General features: G+C 36.2%; 1 protein-coding gene across 1 annotated transcript in view; it reads left to right on the top strand.

The window, feature by feature from the left end:
* Positions 1-24,243, top strand: part of CNBD1 (cyclic nucleotide binding domain containing 1) — a 384,488-nt gene that overhangs the window by 59,792 nt on the left and 300,453 nt on the right. The window contains exon 5 of the mRNA XM_061122766.1: positions 7,003-7,161. Within this exon, the coding sequence (XP_060978749.1) occupies positions 7,003-7,161 (159 nt within the window). The remainder of the gene's footprint in view (positions 1-7,002; positions 7,162-24,243) is intronic.

Below are 24,243 nucleotides of genomic sequence, written 5' to 3'. Positions count from 1 at the left end.
AAAGTTGGTTTTACCTCTGGATAAACAAGACATGGAATAAGGAGAGTATTTAAGGAAGAAGCGCAGTGGCAAAGGTGACATCAGGATGTAAATGTAATCTCCTGGGAAATTGCTGGAAATTTAGGAAGAACTTTCTACTTGCATGAATTTCCACAGGAACTTATTTTAAAAAGATGCATATGATATTCCTTAGGTGCAAAATTTAAAAGAAAATGATGAAAATGAAATTATTTACAAAACAGAAACTTACAGACTTAGACAACATACTTATGGTTACCAGGGGAAAGGGTGGGAGGAAGGGATAGTTGGTTTCAGATTGACATATACACACTGCTATATTTAAAATGGATAACCAACAAGGACCTACTATCCAGCACAGTAACCCTGCTCAATGGTATGTGGCAGGCAGCCTGAACAGAAGGAGTGTTTTTGGGGAGAATGGATATATGTAAATAGAAGGCTGAGTCTCTCTGTTGTGCACCTGAAACTATTGCAATCTTGTTAATTGCTTATACTCCAATATAAAACAAAAAGTTTTTTAAAAAATTAAGTAGTAAACAATGTGAAATTATGAGTTCAGTTGAAGACGTAATGTGAATGGTGATTTCTCATAAATCCTGTTCATAAAAGACCATATGTAACTAAGAAGAAATGTCACCTTTGATTTAGAGGGAGTCAGTCCTATGGTTCAAAAAGATATGGTTGAAATTTTGGACTTTCTTCCATATTGTGTAATATTGGTGGCAGGAAATTTTGCTTCCTGTCTCCATATTGATCCTTCCATTTCCCTGAATTAGGGGTTCCACTCATTATTTAGATTAGCCCTATGGGGTTAAGATTTACTTGAGGAGATTAGCACAAAATAAAAAGGGAAATTCTGAAAATTCACAAGCAACATTTTCTCTGCATTTGATTCTTCAAAAATTTAAAATTAGGTTCAGCTTGTGTGGCACTATAGCTGAATAACTGGAATAGTGTTTATCATTATTTCTTAACAGTCAGTAATAATCATTAATTCCTAAACAGATGTCAAGTAGAGAGCATTAAGTACTGAAACAAGACTGTCCATAGAATGTGGAAATGAGAATGGAAAAGAAACTAGATGGAAGTCATTGAGGGGACTGTATAAGAGCTTGACAAATAGCTGATTTTAGAATGCTGAGCGAAAGCAAAGATCAGTTAAAATTAGATAATGTAGATTTGTAATCACCCAAGTGTGTGACCAATTCAGCAATGTTCTTTGGGCGGAAAAACTAGGGTGATTAAATTGGAAATATGGAAATGATTCATACCTGGGAGCTGAGATAATGAACACAATGAACTCTACTTGGGCTAGATAGTCAAAAAATGTTTGCTGAGTTGAATCGTGACTGGAGGGAATTTAGGTTGTAAGTAAAGATAGCACACAATATTTGCTTGTAATTTTCTAAATATTTATTAATATATTGCTATATTAAAATTATCTTAGATATCCCAACTTTTAAATTTGATGCTTATTAATATTTGCAATTAATCCTTACGAGATAAATCTGTTGTAATCTTCTCTAAATAACTTTCTTGTATATTTGTATAGCTTGTCACATAATCTGGAAAATGTATTGCTCCCTTATTCTGTAGAATACATGTAAGTCCAATGTTCTTTTTTAAATGTGGATTTTCTATTGCTCCTTGGAAATGAACGAGAAGACATTCAGTCTGTCAAGGACATTAATTTAATAGAAACCAGGGAAATATTGCTTACTTCTGTCTAAACTTAAAATATTCTTTCTTATAAGAGATGACAGGATTCCAATGTTGACTGTCAAGAGTTTATAATGGAACTTGCCTTCAACTCTCCTCAATTTTAACTTTTGATATATTGGCAATGTGTGGGACAAAGTCAGCACTCTTGCTCAGCACAAAACAAAGTCTGCAACTCACCAACTTCCATCCTGGGGGTGGAGACTTACCCTCTGCTGGTTCCTTGTTTTGCATTAGTGATAATTAAGCTAACATCAACAGATAGAATAAACTTAGTGCACCTGATATGACTGAATTTAATTTTTATTATTATTAGGATGATTTCAGTTTCTTTTTAAAAAAAATGACTGAAGAATCCTACAGCAAATATAGAAAGAGTCCATATATTTTTCTGACTTTAACTCCTATTTAGTAAAATTTCTATGGATTTACAAGAAAGTGATGGAGAAGGTTAAAGAAGGATTTTGAGGAATGATAAAATGTTTGTAAGAGTGCTAATACAAGAATGTATGGAAAATAAAGTTCTGTGATGGCCTCTAGACTAGTTAGATCTGGGTTTGAACTTCAGTTCTGCAATTTGGTGATTATGGTGCCTTAAGAAGATTACCTCACACTGTGAATCTTAGTCTCTGTATCTAAAAAGGGGGACAAGAATGCACTTGCGAGAGTGATATTGGAGGACTGGATGAGATAATGTTTGCTAATTTGACTTTATTTTGCTTCGCCGTGGTGCTAATCTCTACATCTGAGTTTACTGAGGAAAAGAAAAAATAGTTTTTCTATGCAACCACAATGACCAATAAATAGAATGAAATTTTATTTAAAAAATCCTACACACTTTAGATCCAGAACTGTTATTACCTATATTCAAGAAACATATTTCAGTTCAGCTCAGTCGCTCAGTCGTGTCCAACTCTTTATGACCCCATGAACTGCAGCACGCTAGGTTTCCCTGTCCATCACCAACTCCCAGAGTTTACTCAAACTCATGTCCATTGAATCGGTGATGACATCCAACCATCTCATCCTCTGTCATCCCCTTCTCCTCCCACCTTCAATCTTTCCCAGCATCAGGGTCTTTGCCATGAGTCAGCTCTTTGCATCAGGTGGTCAAAGTATTGGAGTTTCAGCTCAACATCAGTCCTTCCAATGAACACCCAGGACTGATTTCCTTTAGGATGGACTGGTTGGATCTCCTTTCAGTCCAAGGGACTCTCAAGAGTCTTCTCCAACACCACAGTTCAAAAGCATCAATTCTTTTGCTCTCAGCTTTCTTTATAATCCAACTCTCACATCCATACATGACCACTGGAAAAATCATAGCCTTGACTAGACAGACCTTTGTTGGCAAAGTAATGTCTCTGCTTTTTAATATGCTGTCTAGGTTGATCATAGCTTTTCTTCCAAGGAGTAAGAGTCTTTTAATTTCATGGCTGCAGTCACCACTGTCAGTGATTTTGGAGCCCAAAAATATGCCACTGTTTCGACTGTTTCTCCATCTATTTGCCATGAAGTGATGGGACCGAATGCCATGATCTTAGTTTTCTGAATGTTGAGCTTTAAGCCAACTTTTTCAATCTCTTCTTTCACTTTCATCAAGAGGCTCTTTAGTTCTTCTTCACTTTCTGCCATAAAGGTGGTGTCATCTACATATCTGAAGTTATTGATATTTCTCCTGGCAATCTTGATTCCAGCTTGTGCTTCATCCAGCCTAGTGTTTCTCATGATGTACTCTGCATATAAGTTAAATAAGCAGGGTGACAATATACAGCCTTGATGTACTCCTTTCCCTATTTGGAACCAGTCTGTTGTTCCATGTCCAGTTTTAACTATTGCTTCCTGACCTGCATACAGATTTCTCAGGAGGCAGGTCAGGTGGTCTGGTATTCCCATCTCTTGAAGAATTTTCCAAAGTTTATTGTGATCCACACAGTCAAAGGCTTTGGCATTGTCAATAAAGCAGAAATAGATGTTTTTCTAGAACTTTCTTGCTTTTTCGATGATCCAGTGGTTGTTGGCAATTTGATCTCTGTTTTCTCTGCCTTTTCTAAAACCAGCATGTTCATCTGGAAGTTCACAGTTCATGTATTATTGAAGCCGGGCTTGGAGAATTTTGAGCATTGCTTTACTAGTGTGTGAGATGAGTTCAAGATACCTATTAGACATATACATAATTTATAACAACATATTACATATCTTGGAACTATCTTATCATGTAACAAGTAGGACTTGTGTGAAAGAAAAGAATATTTGGAGGCCTTAGAGTAACACAGGGCTTCCCTGATAGCTCTGTAGTAAAGAATCTACCTGCATTGCAGGAAATCCTGGTTTGATTCCTGGGTCAGGAAGATCTACTGGAGAAGGGATAGGCTACCCACTCCAGTATTCTTAGGTTTCCCTTGTGGCTCAGCTGGTAAAGAATCTGCCTGAAAAGTGGGAGAACTGGGTTGGATTCCTGGGTCAGGAAGATCCCCTGGAGAAAGAAAAAGCTACCCACTCCAGTATTCTGGCCTGGAGAATTCCATGGACTCCATAGTCCATGGAGCTGCAAAGAGTCAGACATGACTGAGTGACTTTAACTTTCACTTAATCTCTCATAAACAGATTTTGAATTTTGTATGACTCTACATTTTAGACTATATATATATTGAATTGTTGGTAGTTTTGCTACATAAATATAATGATTGAGGATTATTTTCTAATGTTGCCTAAAAAGATGCACAGTGTGAGAGTGGCAAGTGAAGTTTCGTTTTGGGCATAATGAGGACTGCAGTCCAGGAGACACCACCTCAGTTGGCTCTGAGAGACTGCTCCAAGGAGGTTGTAGGGGGAAGCTGATGTATAAGATTTTGGCGAAAGGAGAGTTCACTGCAATCAAGTGCATACTTTACAAAAGATTTTCTGCTAGTCACGAGGAGCTGATGTCACCATGAAGGGATTTAATGATTTTCTAGATATGGAGAGATACAAGGATCAGGGTCATTAAATCAGTTCCTGAAAATATCCAACTATCTGAAGACCTGTCCCCCCTGTTTTCCTGGATCACAGAGCTCCTCACTGTCACCCTGAATCCCCCTGAGAGGGTGTTGAAGGTTGGCGTTTGCAGCAGCACAGGATTTAATCACCACAGAGGCAGATGGCAAAGGCCCTTGTTGTTGTCGTTCCGCAGCTGGCAAATGTTCTTGGCAAGTGCTAATTTGTAGTTGACACTAGCATTTCTCAAAGAGCATAAGACATAACTTAATCATTCAGTCAATCACTATATATGACCATCTATTTGTTCCTGTTGCTTTTGGTGGTTTGCTGTCTGCTGGTTGGCTTCTGGGTTTCCATCATGGCTCAGCTGGTAATGAACTTGCCTGCCAATGCAGGAGACACAAGAGACACTGGTTCAATCCCTGGGTCAGGAAGACCCCCTGGAGAAGGAAATGGCAACCCACTCCAGTATCCGTTCCTGGACACTCCCATAGACAGAGGAGCCTGGGGGGCTACAGTCCATGAGATTGCAGAGTCAGACATGGCTGAGTGCAAACACATGCACGTAAGCTGGTAGCAGGTATGACCTCCAGGTTGGCTTAAATATCACTGAGGACTATTCTGAATGCTTTGGCTGCCCCTTCCCTGGTGGTGTAGGCGCTAAGGAGTCTGCCTGCAGTGCAGGAGACCCATGTTTGATCCCTGGGTTGGGAAGATCCCCTGGAGAAGGAAATGGCAACACATTCCAGTATTCTTGCCTGAAAAATCCCACGGATGGAAAAGCCTGGCAGGCTGTAGTCCATGGGGTCACAAAGAAAGGGACGGGACTGAGCAACTTCACCTTCTTTGGCTGGCTTGAGATTTTCAATGTAGGAATTTTCAAAGTCAGGAATTCCAGGAAACTCTTGCCTTGGGCACATATGGTGAACTTGGGCCAGAAAAACACTGGGTCAGTGGGGACTCATTTTCTAAATTTCCTCCACAGAATTCTGTCCACAGACTACTCTTCTTTAGAACATAAGATCTTTACTCCATTTGCATTTGAAAATCAGAGCTGGGGGAAAGAATGCAGTCAATTGTTTTATATATGAATCTTAAACATTGCTGAGCTTTGCTGTACTTACTCTTTATAGACGAAACTAGAGATAGAGTATTAAATAGAGTTCTAGGTTTCTGTGGATAGAATGACTGAGGTTCTGTGAAAATGGTCGAAGGGGAAATAAATTTTGACTCTCAACTTTATCTTTGTAAATTATGATGCAGTATCTTCTTTCTGTATATGCCAGACAAGTAAGTTTTGCTATTAAGCATTAATGTTCTGTGAACTTTGGATTGCAAAAAACTCTTTCCAGATCTATTGGAAAGTGGATATGAGTGATTAGACAAATTATGCAAACTCTTTAAGCTGAAATTTCCTTGTCCCATAAATGGGGGATAATATTTATTTAACTTAATTAATGTTAATGATAAATATGTATATAATGTTTAATAGAGTAGACAATACCTTTAAAAAGACTCAAATATAAGTTAGATGTTAATGTGATGATTGTTATTGTTATTCTACATAATGTTTATTTTATATTTAACTTTAAAAAAGTCTCATGTTTATAAGTAAAGGACTAATCTGTGATCATTTGGATTTTTATCTTCTCCTGCTCTATTTTTTTCTTAAGGATGACATTTGTTAGATTGGTTTTCCTTAGCTTTTTTTAGTTAGCTCTTAATCGGAAAGCTTGGAGCTGGAAGGATAAATGGGAAAAGGTCATTCATTCACACATGTCTTGGGGACTTAAATGTATATCATACGGTAGCACAAGAATAAGTTATGGTGGCTGCTTCCAAGATTTTCATAATTTACCAGTTGGAAACAGAAGTTTTTAAAAAAGCACTTTTATCATTGGTGCAAAAAAAAAAAAAAAAACTTGCTGGAAACCAACCATGAGAGAAAAAAGGAAGTGTGGTAACCACTGTCTTAAAATATTTTCCTAAGTGTATGTACCTAATTTATTATGGAAGATGTTTTAATCACTTGGGACAGTCATAACATCTGTAGTCAACTTCTGTCCCTAGAAAATATTTTATATATGGTAATTTTGAGTGATAATTTTGAGACTTAGAGTGATGTGTTTAATTGTATTACTAATGACTGGAGAAAAACAGACACTGAGAAGGAATATATTATTAAAATGCTAAATTATCTCAGAACAGTGCATTTCTACTCTTGACAATAAAGAGTTCACATCAGTAATTTTTTATACAACATAAAATTTGTGTTTCCTTGTTCAGAATACCTGCTGAAGACACAGAGGAAAGTAAACCTCCACAACCTGATGATTCCCACAATATAGCTATCCATGTTAAGAAGGCACGTGGTGGCCGTACTTTATATGGACCAAAAAAATTTGAAGAGAAGGTAGTACAATTCATGGCTATTTTAAAGAAATTGTAAGTATTTTAAATACATTACTTCTTGTAGTTGAATAATTCTTTTGAATAGCTTTTTAAAAAATCATTATTTATTCCTATTCAATATGGATAGTCTATTGGGTAGGGACAAGTCATTACTCTTTGCCTCCAGCCCTCAAAACCCAGGGAGAGGTGGTTGAGGGTCCCCTTGGGGTGTATTAGTCATATTTGCTAACATCACAAATCTCACCATGACTCCGTTAATCAGATTGCAATGCTTCTAAATGCTTTATGTATTCAAACAAAAATAATGCAACTGAAACCTGTTTAATTGATGGATAAGTTGTCGTATCTATAGCCCTCTGTTTATCTCTAGGTGAACCATGAGCAGATCCATGGACTACTTGAGTAATGCCATTTAACATATTTTTAAAAATAACTACCTTACACTCTAAAATTTTTTACTTTGTCATCATACTTGAAATTTTAACAAACTGATTTTGAGTAAGAGTAGCCTCTTTTTAAAGAAATGCAAATATGCCTGACAAGATTAAGAATCCTGGTTATTGATAACCATAATAATATGATTATGGCTTAATCATATTATTATGTCTTAGCTTATACTTAAATTCAGCAGCTCTGAGTAAACAGTGTTAGATGGGAGGAAGAAAAAAAGAGGTTGAAACATTAAAATCATTGGAAAGGTCACGTATGGGGGATGTCACCAGAAAGGAAGGGTTTGAATAAGTAGAGGACACTGTAATTGTGAGGGGTGATTGACAGACCAAAAGAGATTTACAAACCTTTCTGTTAAATTTTGTATTTTGAGGCATATCAAGTTAAATACAACCTTACATGTGTTAGTTAGATTTTGGGTTGTAAACAACAGAAAATGGCTGGTTAAAACAAACAAGCAAACAAAAAGGAGTGGGGAAAGGGAAACTTGTGGGAAAATATTGGATAGCTCCCAAAATAGAGAAAGAAGTCTTTGATTCTTCTGGGTGTATAATATTTCGCTCCATCAGCTACAGCTATTTTTGATTGGAGGTTATTAGGCTCACACTTCGGTTTCAGAGGGAGGGAGTCAGATTGTTGATCATTGCAGTTTGCTTTCATATTCACATCTTGGATAAAGGCTGATGGGGACCACACACTTTAATTTACAATTTTACTGAATTTACATTCAATTGGTAAGCGATAGCATTTCAAAAGAGAAAATATCAATGTCTCAGAAAGAGGGGGAAATGGATCATGAATAAACAATATTAAAAGCAATGAATTAAAACATGATGAAATTTTTAGAAATAGTTTTGACTGACTTTATTTTTCACTTATTAATGAATTCAGCATATACTTTTGAATCCCTACAGTTTCTGAAAATATTCTTGACTTTGGGATGGCAGTGGTGAATACAATATTTTTGCCCTCATGGGGAGCTTATATTCTAATGTAAGAGGGATAATACAGACACACACAATTTGTACATTGAAAAAAAGAAAAAAATCAGCAAGCTGGCCAGTGTTGTGAAAGTGCATTGGTAAGGGGAAGAAGTGAGGTTTCGGAGTGAGCTGAACCAGATCATGGCTTTGGATCTTGCAGGATATGGTAGGTTTTCAATCTTGGTGTGACAGGCAAAATGGGAGTGACATTGTTTTTATTTATGTGGTAATGTGTAATGTATGCAGAGTCCGCTGTGAGTACCAGGAGGAGATTTGGGATGACCTGTCAGAAGGCTATATGGAATTGGTCGAGGTGTGAGATGACTATGGTCTGAATTCTGCCTTAGGGAGTTCAGTTCGACGTGTATCAATAGAACTTGACTTAGCTTTAAAAAAGACATGAGCTGAACAGTTTTCAATTGATATTCCTGGAAGCACATGAGGTTATTAGCCCAACCTGACCACCATCAAAGATAATGCTGGGCAATTCATCTCAGGCTCTCACACATTTGTATTTGGTGACATTGTCTATAACTCCACCGGCTTTAAAAACAGAATTATGGATTTCTTTGGTAAACATAATTGATTTCTTTATAAATGACTAATTTCTGGAGAACAAGTGATGTGTATATGTAACTGTGGAGGTTGTAGAAAGGGTAGGAGAAGAGACAAACTGATAAATGAGCTGTGAAAAGCAGTTTAAGATCCTCTGAGAAAACTTGGCCCAAATGATTTTTCTCCTACTTTCTCCAATTAAAGATGTTTCCTTTGAGGGAAGGAGGCATCTGAAGATCATTATGTTTCAGTGGAGCAGTGATGCAAAGCCACTTCTCAGGAATGACTCAGAGGAATTGGTCCCTGAAAGGACATGAGGATTTGTGTGTTTTAGATTCAGGCTGTTTAAAATCCAAGTGCAATATGGTTCTTACAGTGCTGTTTGCTAGTGAAATGGGGTATAAGAGGAGGAAATGTAATCTCAAACTATATTTTAGGGTTACATGCTGATGAGAGAAAAACACTTTGTGGGTTATTAATTCTGTTAAAAATACAAAGTTGGATTAAAAACTAAGTGAAATTAGAGAGGCCTTCTTCTTTACATAAAAAAAAGTTTTTATTGGAAGCTAAAAGGGAACATAAGTTAATAAAAAATAATGCAAATGCTAAATGTAATTATTTCTGACAGAAACAGTGATTGTTTATAAGAATGGAAATTTAAAAAGAGAGCTATTTGTGTTAAAAGAGATGAGTTAGCCAAGGACAGAAATGAAAACCTCCTTGACGGTAGATTGATAGCATAGAAGAGTAAGGCGCTGACTCTTGGCCCACCAGTGACAGTGAGAGTTAAATTTACTTTTGGGATAGACATATCACAGATGCCTGACTTCAGGGTTAAGAAGAAATATGTTCTGACTTGGACTCCACTAGTAATTAGTTGCTAAGTAGTGTCCAGTTATTTTGCACCCCCATGGACTGTAGCCTGTCAGTCTCCTCTGTCCATTGGATTTCCAAGGCAAGTAATGAGTTGTATGTATGAACTTTCTACTTCTTGATACATAATTCACTGATCTATAAAATGGGTACAACTGTTAATGTCATAGGATCATTGTTGTTGAGAAGCCTAAATGAAGTTAAAAATGTAAAGCCCCATGAATATTATTAGTCCTTCATAGGTCTTTGGTACAAGTCAGTCTTCCCTTTCCAAAGGAATCGTCCATGTTGAGATAAGAATTTTTTATAAAAGACTTTGCTATGTACTTCCTATAGCTGAAGTACAAAGAGGTTCCTAATATTGTAGAATAACGATGGTCATATATATATATATTTTAATTTAAGAAGGAATATGCAGATTTCTCTTAGGTTGTGAATGAATCTACTGTGCTGTGCTGAGTCACTCACTCATGTCCGAATCTTTGTGACCCTGTGGACTGTAGCCCACCAGGCTCCTCTGTCCATGGGGTTTCTCTAGGCAAAAATACTGGAGTGGGTAGCCATGCCCTCCTCCAGGGGATCGTCCCAACCCAGGGATCGAACCCAGGTCTCCTGCATTGCATTACCCTGCATTACCCTCTGAGCCACCAGGGAAGCCCAAGAATATGGAGTGGGCAGCCTATCTCTTCTCCAGGGGATCTTCCCGACCCAGGTATTAAACTGGGGTCTCCTGCATTGCAGAGGAATTCCTTCCCTGGTAGCTCAGCTACCAGGGAAGCCCTTGTGAATAAGTAGTTGCTATTAATTATTTATCATATATTTATATTAGTTTATAAAGGTGCCAGTGGTATTTATATACCAGAGTTTCAGAAGCTACTAGTTGGCCACAAATTAACTAACGTTTAAGAAAATGATATCTTTGTATCATTCTCCTATTGTTTGGAAATAAGTAAATGCTCTCATTACTTATTTCTTGTCAAATTTTTTTTTTCCACTGTGTAGCTATGCCTTAGTCCCTTTGTGTTGCTGTAACAAAAATGCCAGAGACTGGATGGCTTAAATAACAGAAATTCATTTGTCTCAGTCAGTTCGGGAGGCTGGGAGGTCTAAGATCAACGCACCTGCAGATTCCTTGGGTGGGGCGGGACCCCTTCCCGAGTCATCGGTGGCTGTCTTCTTGCTAGGGGCTCATGTGGCCAAAGTGGAGAGAGCTCTCATTCTGAGATGCAGTGCTCGGCGTGAAGAGTGGGGGGAGAGGGTTCCTTGAGCCAATACGCAATTCAACTCGACTGTGATGCTGCCTGCTCAGAGACAGCACCAGGTTTCATAGGTTTTGGGTTCAGATCTACAAAACTGCTCTTTTCTCCAACTCATTCTCCTCTTTTCAGACAACAGTTGAAAGCTTGTGCTTCTGATTGACCTACCACAGATTAGAGGTTGCCACAACCCTTCCATGGACTTCAGATTCTGCTTACAAGCCTAGATTGTTGTCTGTACTTCTGACCAACTGACTGTAAATCACAGGCTCCCATGGCCCCTTCCTTAGGTTCAATTAATTGGCTAGAGCAGATCAAAGAACCCAGAGAAACATTTTGCTTACTAGGTCACTAGTTTGTTATAAAAAGATATAACTCAGGAACAGTCAGAAGGAAGAGATGCATGGGACAAGGTGTGTGGGAAGGGACGTGGAGCTTACATGCGTTCTTGGAGCGAGTGGGAGTGAAAGCTGCTCAGTTGCGTGACTCTGCCACCCCGTGGACTGTAGCCCACCGGGTTCCTCTGTCCACGGAGCTCTCCTGGCCAGAGTACTGGAGCGGGTAGCCACTTCCTTATCCAGGGGATCTTTCCAACCCAGGGATCGAACCCACATTTCCTGCATTGGCAGGCGGATTCTTTACCGCTGCGCTACATGGGAAGCTCAAAGAAAGAAAGACATTAAGCATATTACTAATATTATTGTTTAATAATACACATAATATTATTATATAATACAGCTGATTAATATATATTAAACATCTTTATTGAAGTATAAGTTATTTATAATAAAATGCATATTTTAACACATTCAATTTGATGCATCTTGACATGATAGGTCTTGACATGTATATATCTATGAAACTATCACCACAGTCAAGATAAAGAACATATTCATTATTCATAAGAGTTTCCTTGTGCACCTTTGTAATCCTTTCCTTTTCCTCAACCTTACACCCCATTCCCTTTCCCTAATCGGCGTCTTGTTAGCTTTTCTGCCACTATAGTTTGTTTTCCTGAATTTTGTACACATGGAATCATACAACATATTTTGTATTTTAGTCTGGTTCTTTCACTCAACACAGTTATTCTGGAGATTCATTCATGTTGTTTTGTATATCAGTAGCTCGTTTCTTTTTTTTTTTTCCCTGAGTGGTAATCCACTCGATAATATACAACTGTTTCTATCTATTCATCTGTTTATAGACATTTGGTTTCTTTTTAGTTTTTGTCCATTATATAAAGCAGCTATGAAGATTCATGTACAAGTCTGGACATTGCCTTCATTTCTGTTAAGTAAAAACCTAGAAATGGAGCAACTTGGTCTCTGGTAAATATATGTATATGTTGAACTTTTAAGAAATTGCCAAACTCTTCCAAAAGTCTTGCACCACAGACATTTCGCTATTAGTTTATGAGTGTTCTAGTTCCTTTGCATTCTTGTCAAATCTTGGTTTGATCATTTTAAAATTTTATTCTAATATGTTTATAGTGCCATATCATGATTTTTAATTTATCCTTCCCTACTAACTAATGATGTTTAATGTATTTGTTATTCATATATGGTCTTTGATGAAATATTTGTACAAATATTTTGCACATTTTAAAAGTGAAAACTCAATTTTAAAAGAAAAAAAATTTGCACAAATATTGAAGGTAATTTGTATATTCTAAACATATTAGAACATATATCAGATATATGCCTAGTAAATATTTTTGTAGTCTTTAGCTTATCTTTTCACTTTCTTAACAGCTTCAAAAAGTAGAAGTACTTAATTTTTATTAAATCCAATTTAATAATTTTTCTTTTATGAATCATGCTTTTGATTTTTTTTTTACTTTTGATATTGTATATGGGGAATTTTGCCCTATTAAAAATCTTGAAGGATTGATCATATGTTTTCTGTCACAAGTTTTATAGTTTTAGGTTTTGCATTTAAGTCTGTTATTCATTTTGAGTTAATTTTTGCAAGTGGTATAAAATGTGGCTAGAAGTTTTGTTTCTTTTTATTTATTTATTTGTTTTGGTCATTAATATTCATTTATTGAACATGATACTGCACTCTTTCTGGATTGCGATGCCTTTGTAGTTTTGGTGGAAATTATTTATTCATGCACAGTGGTTCGGAATTTCTCTTTTGTTGGTACATGTCTATCTTAGTTTGCTATCACAGTGTCATGATCACTATAGTTTTCTGATATGTCCTAAAATCTGGTGGGTTTCCCCAGTGGCACTGGCGGTAAGGAGCCCACCTGTCAGTGCAGGAGACAGAAGAGATGCGGGTTCGATCCCTGGGTGGGGAGATCCCCCAGAGGAGGGCATGGCAACCCACCCCTGTATTCTTGCTGGAGAATCCCACGGACAGACGAGCCTGGCGGGCTGCAGTCCACGGGGTCGCTCAGAGTCGGAGGTGACTGAAGCAACACAGCACGCATACATGCAAAACCAGGTAGTGTGATTTCTTCCGCTTCATTGCTCTTTTGGGTTATCTTCAGTCTTTTGTGTATTCACATGAATGTTTAGAATCAGTTTGTAAGTTGCTAAAAAAGAAGACTACTTGGAATTTTACATATTTATTGCAATTTTCATTTGCTTTTTTAATTTTATGCTTGTTTTAGGTAACGTAATTTATTGAGTCTTCCCAGGTTTTAAAAAGAATCTAGCTGTAGAACTCAGTTCAAAATAAACTTTGTACAGATAAATAATGTGTTAAAATCATAAGGATTTTGACCGAGAGATGGTGGGATCTGGAAAACTTTCTACTCTGTGTAAATCCTATAAATCAATATTATTAGGACTTTAAAACAATCTTTTTCTTTTTTTTTTTCAGTTAGATTTACCCAGTTTTAACCTTTCATCTCTTCATTTTTTTTTTTTTCCTGCCTGAAGTATACCCTTTAATATTTTCCTTAGTGTGGTCTTCTGATGGAAAATACTTTCAAGTTTTGTTTCTTAGAAAAATGCCTTTATTTACTCTTCATTTTTGGAGATTTTTCGCTGAAAATAAAATTTGAAATTGGCAGTTATTTTATGACTTTTTGGCTTTGTTTCAACTATAAAGTCAGCTATCTCTCTTGTTGTTACTCCTTTGTTCCTCCTTTGAAAGTAATTAGACTTCTTTTTGTCCTAGATATTTCTAAGATTTTTCTCTTTGTATTTGGTTTTTAAAACTTTTACTATTATTTGCCCCAAATTTATTTTTTTTAAGTCTTTTGATTTGTAGTTCTTCTCAAAGTTAAGGCTTGCTGTCTTTAGTTTTGGAAAAATTTTAAACATTAATTTATCAAATATTGTTCCTGATGAACTCTTTTTATCCTGACCTTCTGGAACTCTACTTACTTGTAAGTTAGGACTTTTTATAATGTCCTAAATGTCTTCTATCTTGTTTTCTGTATTTGACTTCACTTTGTCTTGTCTTGTGTCAGTTTGCATATTTTATTTTGCTTTTATTTTCGTGTTCACCAATTATCTTTTGCTCGTTCATGGAGCTCTTAATTTCAGTTACTTCACTTGTCATTTCTAAAAACTTCAGTGGATTCTTTTTTTATAGTTTGCAGTTCTTATGCCAAAATCTTCATTATTATCATTTAAGTTCTTGGACATTTCAGTCATAATATTGATTATGATGCAAATTGATCACATTTTAAGTTTACTATACACTTGGGCTAGCTATTGTTTTACTGATGTCTGTTCTTGTGCCAAATTCATCTGAATTAAAAATAACTTTAACTTTATGATGTGTGTTGATATCTAGTAAGACAATTTCTTACTAATTTGTTAATTAATTACATACATAAAATAGTATCTTTCTCATTCAGGGACATGGTGTAGATTTTGCATTTTTTTTTAGTTTTCTTTTGTGACTCTTAGAGTTTCGTATAGATTCTATAATTTTTTAGGGGGTCATTTCCTAGTTCTTATATCTTTTTTGTGAATATTGTAAGGGCATTACTTTCTTACTGCATTTTTTTTTTTCAAGACCAGTCTCAAAAAAATTAATGGGCACAGTTGAAGTAGTACTTTCTCCTTTCAACTTTATTGAAGTATAATTGATACATAGCATTCTATAAGTTTAAATGTATACCATAATAACTTAAATGTATTATGAAGTGGTTACCACAAGTTTAATTAATATCCATAAGCCTATATAGACACAAAAAAGGTTTTTTTTCTTTGAGATGGAAACTTTTAGGATTTATTCTGTTAAAAACTTTCAAATCATTATATTTTTTAAACATTGAAAGTATATGGGAAAGCTAGCTATTTAACTAGGTCTATAAATATCAGTTTTGTTTATCTTTTTGAAGCATCAGTCCTAAGTTTTACTGGGCTTCCCTGGTGGCTCAGATGGTAAAGAATCTGCCTGCAACATGGGAAACCTGGGTTCAATCCCTGGGTCTAGAAGATCCCTGGAGAAGGAAATGGCAACCCACTCCAGTATTCTTGCCTGGAGAATCCCATGGACAGAGGAGCCTGGTGGGCTACAGTCCATGGGGTCACAGAGTCGAACATGACTGAGCTAGTAACACACACATATATATTGGTAGTTAAACAGCTAGCTTCCCAGTATACTTGCAGTATTTAAACAATACGATGATTTGCAAGTTTTCAGGAGAATAGGTCCCAAAAGTTCCCATCTCAAGGGGGAATAAATTATATATATTAGTAGGACTTTCCTGGTGACTCAGGCAGTGAAGAATCTGCCTGCAATGACGGAGACCTGGGTTAGAGCTCTGTGTTGGGAACATGCCCTAGAGGAGGGTATGGCAACCCACTCCAGTATTCTTGTCTGCAGGATCCCCATGGACAGAGGAGCCTGGTGGGCTACAGTCATGGGGTTGCAAAGAGTCGGACAGGACTGAGTGACTAACACTTTCACTTTCACTTTATCTTAAAATGCAAAACCTAAAAATCCATTCAATATAAGTCTAAAAATTTTAGGAAAAAGCTATTGGGAAAACTCTTTTATGAGCAAATAAACTGAAAATATTCTCCATGTTTGGACGTACTATATTAGTATACATGAATTCTTTACTGATATAATCCATTGTTGTTTGTTGTGGTTTAGTCGCTAATTCATGCAATTCTTTGCAACCTCGTTGACTGTAGCCTGCCAGGCTCCTCTGCCCATGGGATTTCACAGGCAAGAATACCAGAGTAGGTTGTCATTTCCTTCTCCCAGGAATCTTCCTGACCCAGAGATCGAACTCATGTCTCCTGCATTGGCAGGTGGATTCTTTACTGCTGAGCCACTAGGGAAGCCCTGAAGTAACCTATACTGCTTATGAATTGCCTTTTAATGTCTGGTTTTACATCTTGAGACTACACTACTTCATTCTCCCTATTTTCTTGTCATTTGAGCTTATTTTTGTCATTTACAGTCCCTTTAGTTGTTTAGTAGAAAATTTAGAGAAGAAACAAGCCATCTTTTACTAAAATTTACCTCAAGCCATTAATCTTATTTACAGAAAGCCAATGTCCATATTGACCTTCATTTCTTTAAGTGTCAATGTGGGTAGATGAACTTCCTCTTGAGGAAACATCAATAATATTAATAGCAATAAGAATCAGTTTTTATTGCTATCTTCTAAAAGCATAAATGAGACAGGAAATAATCTAGGCATTGGATTTGAAAAAATTGTGTCACTGATTCAAAGTTAAATTGACTAGTGTTTTTTACTTTGAAATTTAATTTATAAAACATTTTGAATGTAGTGTTCTTAATAAGTAAGCATCTCTGTTTTTTGTATTTTACAGTATATACACAAAATCCTGGTAACCCATCCTAATTTCATATTTGTAAATGATATACTTTTTGTTTTAGAAATATATATTCTAAGTATAGCTCTCTATGTAGCAAATACATATTCTTTTGTAGAAAAAAGTGCAATCTATACAACAGCCTAGGAATATTTGGAATATGAGTATATACACTGAATATTCCAAATAACAAGTCACACAAACAATGTAACTTTTCATTGTCTTTTTTTTTCACTTATGGAAATGTTAAGATTACATCTTTGAATCAGTTCAAGTTTTGAATCTGTCACTGAGTTATTAATTCAAAATGAAGTTAAAAATCAAGTCACATTTTCCCTCTGTAGTCAACATTGTCCTTATCATTAATCACTATATAACAACAGCATTTGTTTTCTTGTGTATTTGTAATATGGATGATATGTTTTTCCTTAGTTTAAAAGGAGAGAATTGTTGGAATGAAAACTATTATAAAGAACACTAAATATCCAATTCCAAATGATTATTCTCCTAAAAATATTTCTTAATACACAAGGACTTTGGATAAATCAGCTCTTCAGTATAGAAATAGACTTTTATCTAGAAGTAACCATCTCCTACAGGAGGTCCCATAGGGCTGTATTTCTAAGGCTCCTGCCTGTCCCGGAGGCTGCTCAGCTGACTCACCATCACTTCTAAGGTGAGCTGTTATTTTTTACAGAGTTAAAAGGGGATATAAAGGCAAAGTGAGACATGCTAGATTCTTCCAATATTGTTGAAAAATGTAACAATTAAAGGTCCTTGACAGAAAAATCATTTTGATTAAATTACTTATATTAAATAATAGTACTTCCACAAACACATATAACTGATTTTTTTTCTATTTTCAGTGATTTTGATACTTACAAGTTCCAAAAGTCAAATTTATCACCAACTTTCAAGTATTTGCCTTTATTTTTCTCTTCTAACTTCCTTTTTTGGTTTTCATACTTGATACTAGAATTTTTATAACAGTTGAAAATTTATTGCTTTAAAGAATGAGGCAAATTAAACAATGTTCCAAGAATTGCTTCAGTTATGGTGTAGTGAGTCTTGGTCCTTAAGGTGATTATTTCTCTGGTTGTGGGCAGTGTTGCCAGCTGCTGGCTCACAGATGCCAGCTCTGAGTGAGGGAGCTATCCAGCCCAAGTTTGTGCCCTTTTGCTGACATTCAGTAACTGAGGTGGATGTTGGAGACTGTTTTATGCCATATTCACATTATGCATTTCTTGACTTTAGCAAATGTCTAGCTCATTGCCCAACTTGTATCTCAATGTGGATTTATATTCATATTTTAAACACATCTTGAGAAAGTATAAAAGTTTTGCCAGTTTAGATACAAAACCAAAGACATGATCCATGAAAGAAATAATTAATAAGGAAGAGTTTATTAAAATTAGAAATTTCTGTTCTGAGAAATACAAATTCAAGAAAATGAGAATGAGTTAAGATACATCAAAAGAGTGGGAGAAAATACTTGCAAAAGCTACATCTGATAAAAAACTGGTATCCAAAATATACAGAGAAATTGTAAAACTAAACAATAAGAAAACAAGTTGATTTTAAAAAATAGACAAAAGACTTTAACAGACACTTCACCAAAGAAAATATACTGATAACAAATAAGTGTCTGAAAAGATATGTTGCATCACGTGTCATCAGGGAAATACAATTTAAACAAGAAGTTGATATCACTACACACCTATCAGAAGGGACGAAGTGCAGGACACTGACAACAGCAAATGTTGGCGAGGATGTGGAAAACAGGAGCTCTCATTCATTTCTGGTGGGAATGCAAAATGGCAAAGCCACTTTGGAAGATAATTTGGTGGCTTATAGAACTCAACATCCTCTCTGTACATGTATGGTAGTTGCTCAGTTGGGTCCGACTCTTTCGGAGCCCATGGACTATAGCCCACTGAGGCTCTGCTGTCCATGGAATTCTCCAGGCAAGAGTACTGGAGTGCATAACCTTTCCCTTCTCCAGAGAATCTTCCTGACCCAGGGATTGGATCTGGGTCTCCTGAATTGCAGGCGAATTCTTTACCGTCTGAGTCACCAGGGAAGTTGGCAAGTGATTGTTCTCATTAGCACTTACCCAAAGAAGCTAAAAACTTCTGTCCCCACAAAAATCTGCACATGGGTGTTTATGACAACTTTATTCATAATTGCCAAAGCTTGCCAGCAACCAAGATGTCCTTCAATAGGTGAGCAGATAAATAAACTGTAGTAATGCAGACATTGGAATATAACCCAGAGTTAAAAAGAAATTAACCATGACACCATGAAAGTTGTGGAAAGAACTTGGTTGCATATTAGTAAGAAAAAGAAACCAATATGAAAAGACAACATATGATGTGATTTCAACTCTATAAGGCATTCTAAAAAATGCAAAACTGTGGAGGCAGTAAAACACTCATTCATTGCCAGGACTTGGGCAGTGGGAACGGATGAATCGGTGGAGTTCAGATGATTTTTAGGGCATTAAAAGTACTCTATATGATATTGTAATGATGAATACATGTCATTATACATTTGCTCAAGCACATAGTCTATATACCAAGAGTGAACTCCAATGCAACTCATGGACTTGGATAATTATGATGTGTCAATGTAGATTTATTAATTTTAATAAATGTCTTTCTCTGGTGGAGGATGTTGATAATGGGGGATGCTGTGCATGTGTAGATGCAGGGAGCATATGAAAAATCTCTATGATCTCTTGTTAGTTTTGCTCTGAATCTAAAACTTCCCTAAAAGATAAAGACTATATAAAAGAGTTTACTGACTCAGGCAAATGCACAGTTAATATGCTATATTACATTAAAATTAATATTTGGTAAAGTTTATTATAGAGATAAAATTTATTTCAACACTTTTGAAAATGACCTCAGTCATATGTATTATAGACTGTATAGTACATATAGTCATATGTTCTAAGAGCCTAAAGGGACTACTTAAATTTTTTGGTTACACTTTACGATGTTTTATGGGGCAAATTATTTGCTATTGTATTATTAAGGGATTTGCAAAGATCTCAAGATATAGGGTAAGAATAATAGTTGATACTTACTGAACTTTATATTTGTTGTTTCTTTTAATGTTCACAACAATCTATTTAGGTGGGAAATATTATTTCCCACTTTGCCCCCTACCATTTTAACAGTTGAGGAAACTAGGGTTTGCGGGTACTTTCTGGCACTCAGATCTGGGACTGAAACTCAGAATGATCTGATAGTAGAATGTCTGTTCTCAGCCCCTGCAATATACAAATTTGACTGTTAATAATCTGCAGAACTTTTGCACACATAAACTCACACCCTCTGATACACCCACAGATGGTACTTTCAGCATATGTTTTTGAGAGGGGGAGTAGACACAGCAGTTTGTTTGGAAAATAAGGAGAGACCTTGAAGCTTTACATAACATTAAGAAACATGATCATTCTACATAATAGAACACAGTTGGATTGATGCAGACTGTGGGAAGACTGTGGTATTGCTCTGTGTATGCACATGTGTATATGTGTGTACATGCTGTGTGTTTACACACTCAAGCCTTTCCAAAGAACATGGTAGAGATATCTGATTACAAGGGTTTTAGATGCTCTTGGTGGCATAAATCTCTTAATTCTGTTTATTTAATCTAAGATGTTGATATATATATATACACACACACAAACATATACACACATACACACACACAAACACACACACGCATGTGTGTGTGCTCAGGTGCTTCAGACTCCAAGGACCAAAGAATGCCAGGCTCCTCTGTCCATGGGATTTCCCAGGCAAGAATACTGGAATGGCTTCCCATTTCCTCCTCCTGGAGACCTTCCTGACCTAGGGTTCGAACTCGTGTCGCCTTCGTCTCCTGCATTACAGGCAGATTCTTTACTGCTGAACCATCAGGGACACCTATATATTAATATATAATTAAATTCCCCCTTTAAAATATTGAGCTTGATGGATTTTGACAGTTGTATACCGTTGTGTAACTGTCATCAAAATTCATCCTTTATGCAGTCCATCTTTTCTCATCCCTGAACCAAGATATCCCCTGATCTACTTTCTGTCATTAGAGTTTGGTATTTACGAGAATTTCATATAAAAGGAAGCTTGGATGGAAGGCAAATTTGGGGGTGAATGGATACATGTATATGTATGGCTGAGTCCCTTCGCTGTTCACCTAAAATTATCACAATATCATTAATCTACTATCAGTTCAGCTCAGTCGCTCAGTCACGTCCGACTCTTTGCAATCCCATGGACTGCAGCACGCCAGGCCTCCCTGTCCATCACCAACTCCCAGAGCTTGCTCAAACTCATGTCCATCGAGTCGGTGATGCCATCCAACTATCTCGTCCTCTGTCATCCCCTTCTCCTGCCTTCAATCTTTCCCAGCATCAGGGTCTTTTCAAATGAGTCAGTTCTTCGCATCAGGTGGCCAAAGGATTGGAGTTTCAGCTTCTACCTCAGTCCTTCCAATGAACACCCAGGACTGATTTCCTTTAGGATGGACTGATTGGATCTCTTTGCCATCCAAGGGACTCTCAAGAGTCTTCTCCAACACCACAGTTCAAAAGCATCAACGCTTCAGTGCTCAGCTTTATTTATAGTCCAACTCCCACATCCATACATGACTACTGGAAAAACAATAGCCTTGACTAGATGGACCTTTGTTGGCAAAGTAATGTCTCTGCTTTTTAATATGCTATCTAGGTTGGTCATAACTTTCCTTCCAAGGAGTAAGCGTCTTTTAATTTCATGGCTGTAATCACCATCTGCAGTGATTTTTGGAGCCGAGAAAAATAAAGTCTGACACTGTTTCCACTGTTTCCCCATCTATTTGCCATGAAGTGATGGGACCAAATGCCATGATCTTAGTTTTCTGAATATTGAGCTTTAAGCCAACTTTTTCACTCTCCTCTTTCACTTTCATCAAGAGGCTCTTTAATTCTTCTTCACTTTCTGTCAAAAGGATATTTGCATATCTGAGGTTATTGATCGTTCTCCCAGCAATCTTGATTCCAGCTTGTGCTTCATCTAGCCCAGCGTTTCTCATGATGTACTCTGCATATAAATTAAATGAACAGGGTGAAAATACACAGCCTTGATGTACTCCTTTCCCTATTTGGAATTAGTCTGTTGTTTCATGTCCAGTTCTAACTGTTGCTTTCTGACCTGCATTCAGATTTCTCAAGAGGCAGGTAGATTAGATCTTAATTGATTTCATTTTGCAATGCCTTATAATTTTCAGTGTATAAGTTGTTCACAAATTTTGTTGAAGTAATTTCTAAGAATTTTATTTCTAATAGATGTTTTTATAATTGAAAATTTTAAATTTTGGTTTTGAATTTTTAATTTCTTTATTGATTATTAAAATACCAATTTTTGCTTTTTAAGTTGACCTATACTATGACCTTGATAATTTACTTTTTAATTCTGCTTGTTATTTGGTAGCTTCCTTTTAATTTTTACATATACCATCAAATTATATGAAGTAATAGTTTTATTTATTCCTTTCCAATCTTGATGACCTTAATTTTAAATAAAATGGAGAGATAAGATGATTCTTGCCTTTTTTTAAATTTTATACAGAAAGTAATGAGTTATTTTCCTCTGAGTATGTTAGTTTAATGTTTTTTTTGTAGATCTTTTAATCAGGTTGAGGCAGTTTTTCTCTATTCCTAGTTTACTAATATTTTTAAAAGATCGTAAATGGAAGTTAAGTTTTGTCAAATGGTTTTTTCTACATCTACTGAAATTATCTTAAGTTTTCCTACTTTATTCTACCATATTGATTTTCAGATATTAAACTTGCAATCCCAGGTAAATTCCAACAGGTCATAATGTATTATATTTTTAACACATTGCAACAATTTGCTCATATTTTCTTAAGAATTTTTCCTGTTTCTCCATGAGAAGGATGAATTTCCAGTTTTATTTTGTGATCACACTCTTTTTTATTGTCTGAAAGGTTTATACAGGATTGGTTTTATTTATTTCTTAAGTGTTTGATAGAAGTCACTGTTGAAGGCACCTGTGTATGCAATTTTCTTTAGGGATGATTTTAAATTATAATTTCAGTGACTTTACTTAATAAAAACTTATTCAAAATTTCTCTTTCTTCTTTCAAGTTTGCTAATTTATGATTTTCAAATCTTTGAAACCTATGTCATCGAAGGTATAGGGTATAACTCTATGTGTGTTAGTTACTCAGTCTTGTCCAACTCTGCGAGATCATGGACTATAGCTTACCAGGCTACTCCGCTCATGGAATTCTCCAGGCAAGAATACTGGAGTAGGTTGTCATTCCTTTCTCCAGGGGATCTTCCCAACCCAGGAATTGAACCTGAGACTCCCACGTTGCAGAAGGTATCTTTATCTAGTCTTATTCTTTTCATGTCTTTGGGATTTGAAGTGGTATCTTCTCTTCATTTCTGAATTGTCATTTTGTGTCTTTTTTTTCTCGATCAGTTGATTTAGAGGTCTATCAATTTCAGAACCAGAAACCGTGCTAGTGTTTGAGGTGGAATTATTAGGTCATTTGAGAATATAGTGATGAAAAAGCAGATGTGTTGCTCACTTTCATGGAAATTACAGTGTCACAAAGTAGTTGGAGAAAAAGCAGGTGAAAATGTAGATAGTACCACTTAAGTGTTATGAATTAAACAAATTAGGTATTTTGATAGAGAATAATAACAGGAGTGAAAGATGGGGATTGGGGCTACAAATTACAGTCAGGAAGGAGGTCTTTTAGTGGCTGTAATAGTTAAGCTGAAATATGAAACATGACAAAGAGCTTGCTGTGTGAATGTCAAAGTGAACCTCGTTCTGGACAGAGGGACAACCTACGTATGGATCTCCAGGTAAGAATGCTTTTAGAGTGTTGAGTTTAGAGTGTTGAAGGAGCTGAATAGAGAGGTCAGTAGAGCTTGGAGGGGATGCAAATAAGTCAGTAAGTTTGAAGAATGAGGGTGGATTCAGCTTAAGCAGCAATCTCTCGATCGCTGTAGAAACAGTTCTTGACTTTACATATGACAAGCATACATAAATAAATATTTATGAAACAGCATGGTAAGTTCTACAGCAGAGGCATAAATTGTAAACCAAGGTTGACACTCTTACTTTAAATGTCCACATGGTAAATATTTTAGATTTTGGACCATACAGTCTCTGTCACATGTACTCAACTCTGTATCATAGAACAGAAGCAGGC

Source organism: Dama dama, chromosome 21, assembly GCF_033118175.1.
Source record: "Dama dama isolate Ldn47 chromosome 21, ASM3311817v1, whole genome shotgun sequence".
Classification (NCBI taxonomy): Eukaryota; Metazoa; Chordata; class Mammalia; order Artiodactyla; family Cervidae; genus Dama; species Dama dama.
Note: the sequence above shows the minus strand (reverse complement) of the source record. Positions and strands in the feature narration are given on the sequence as shown.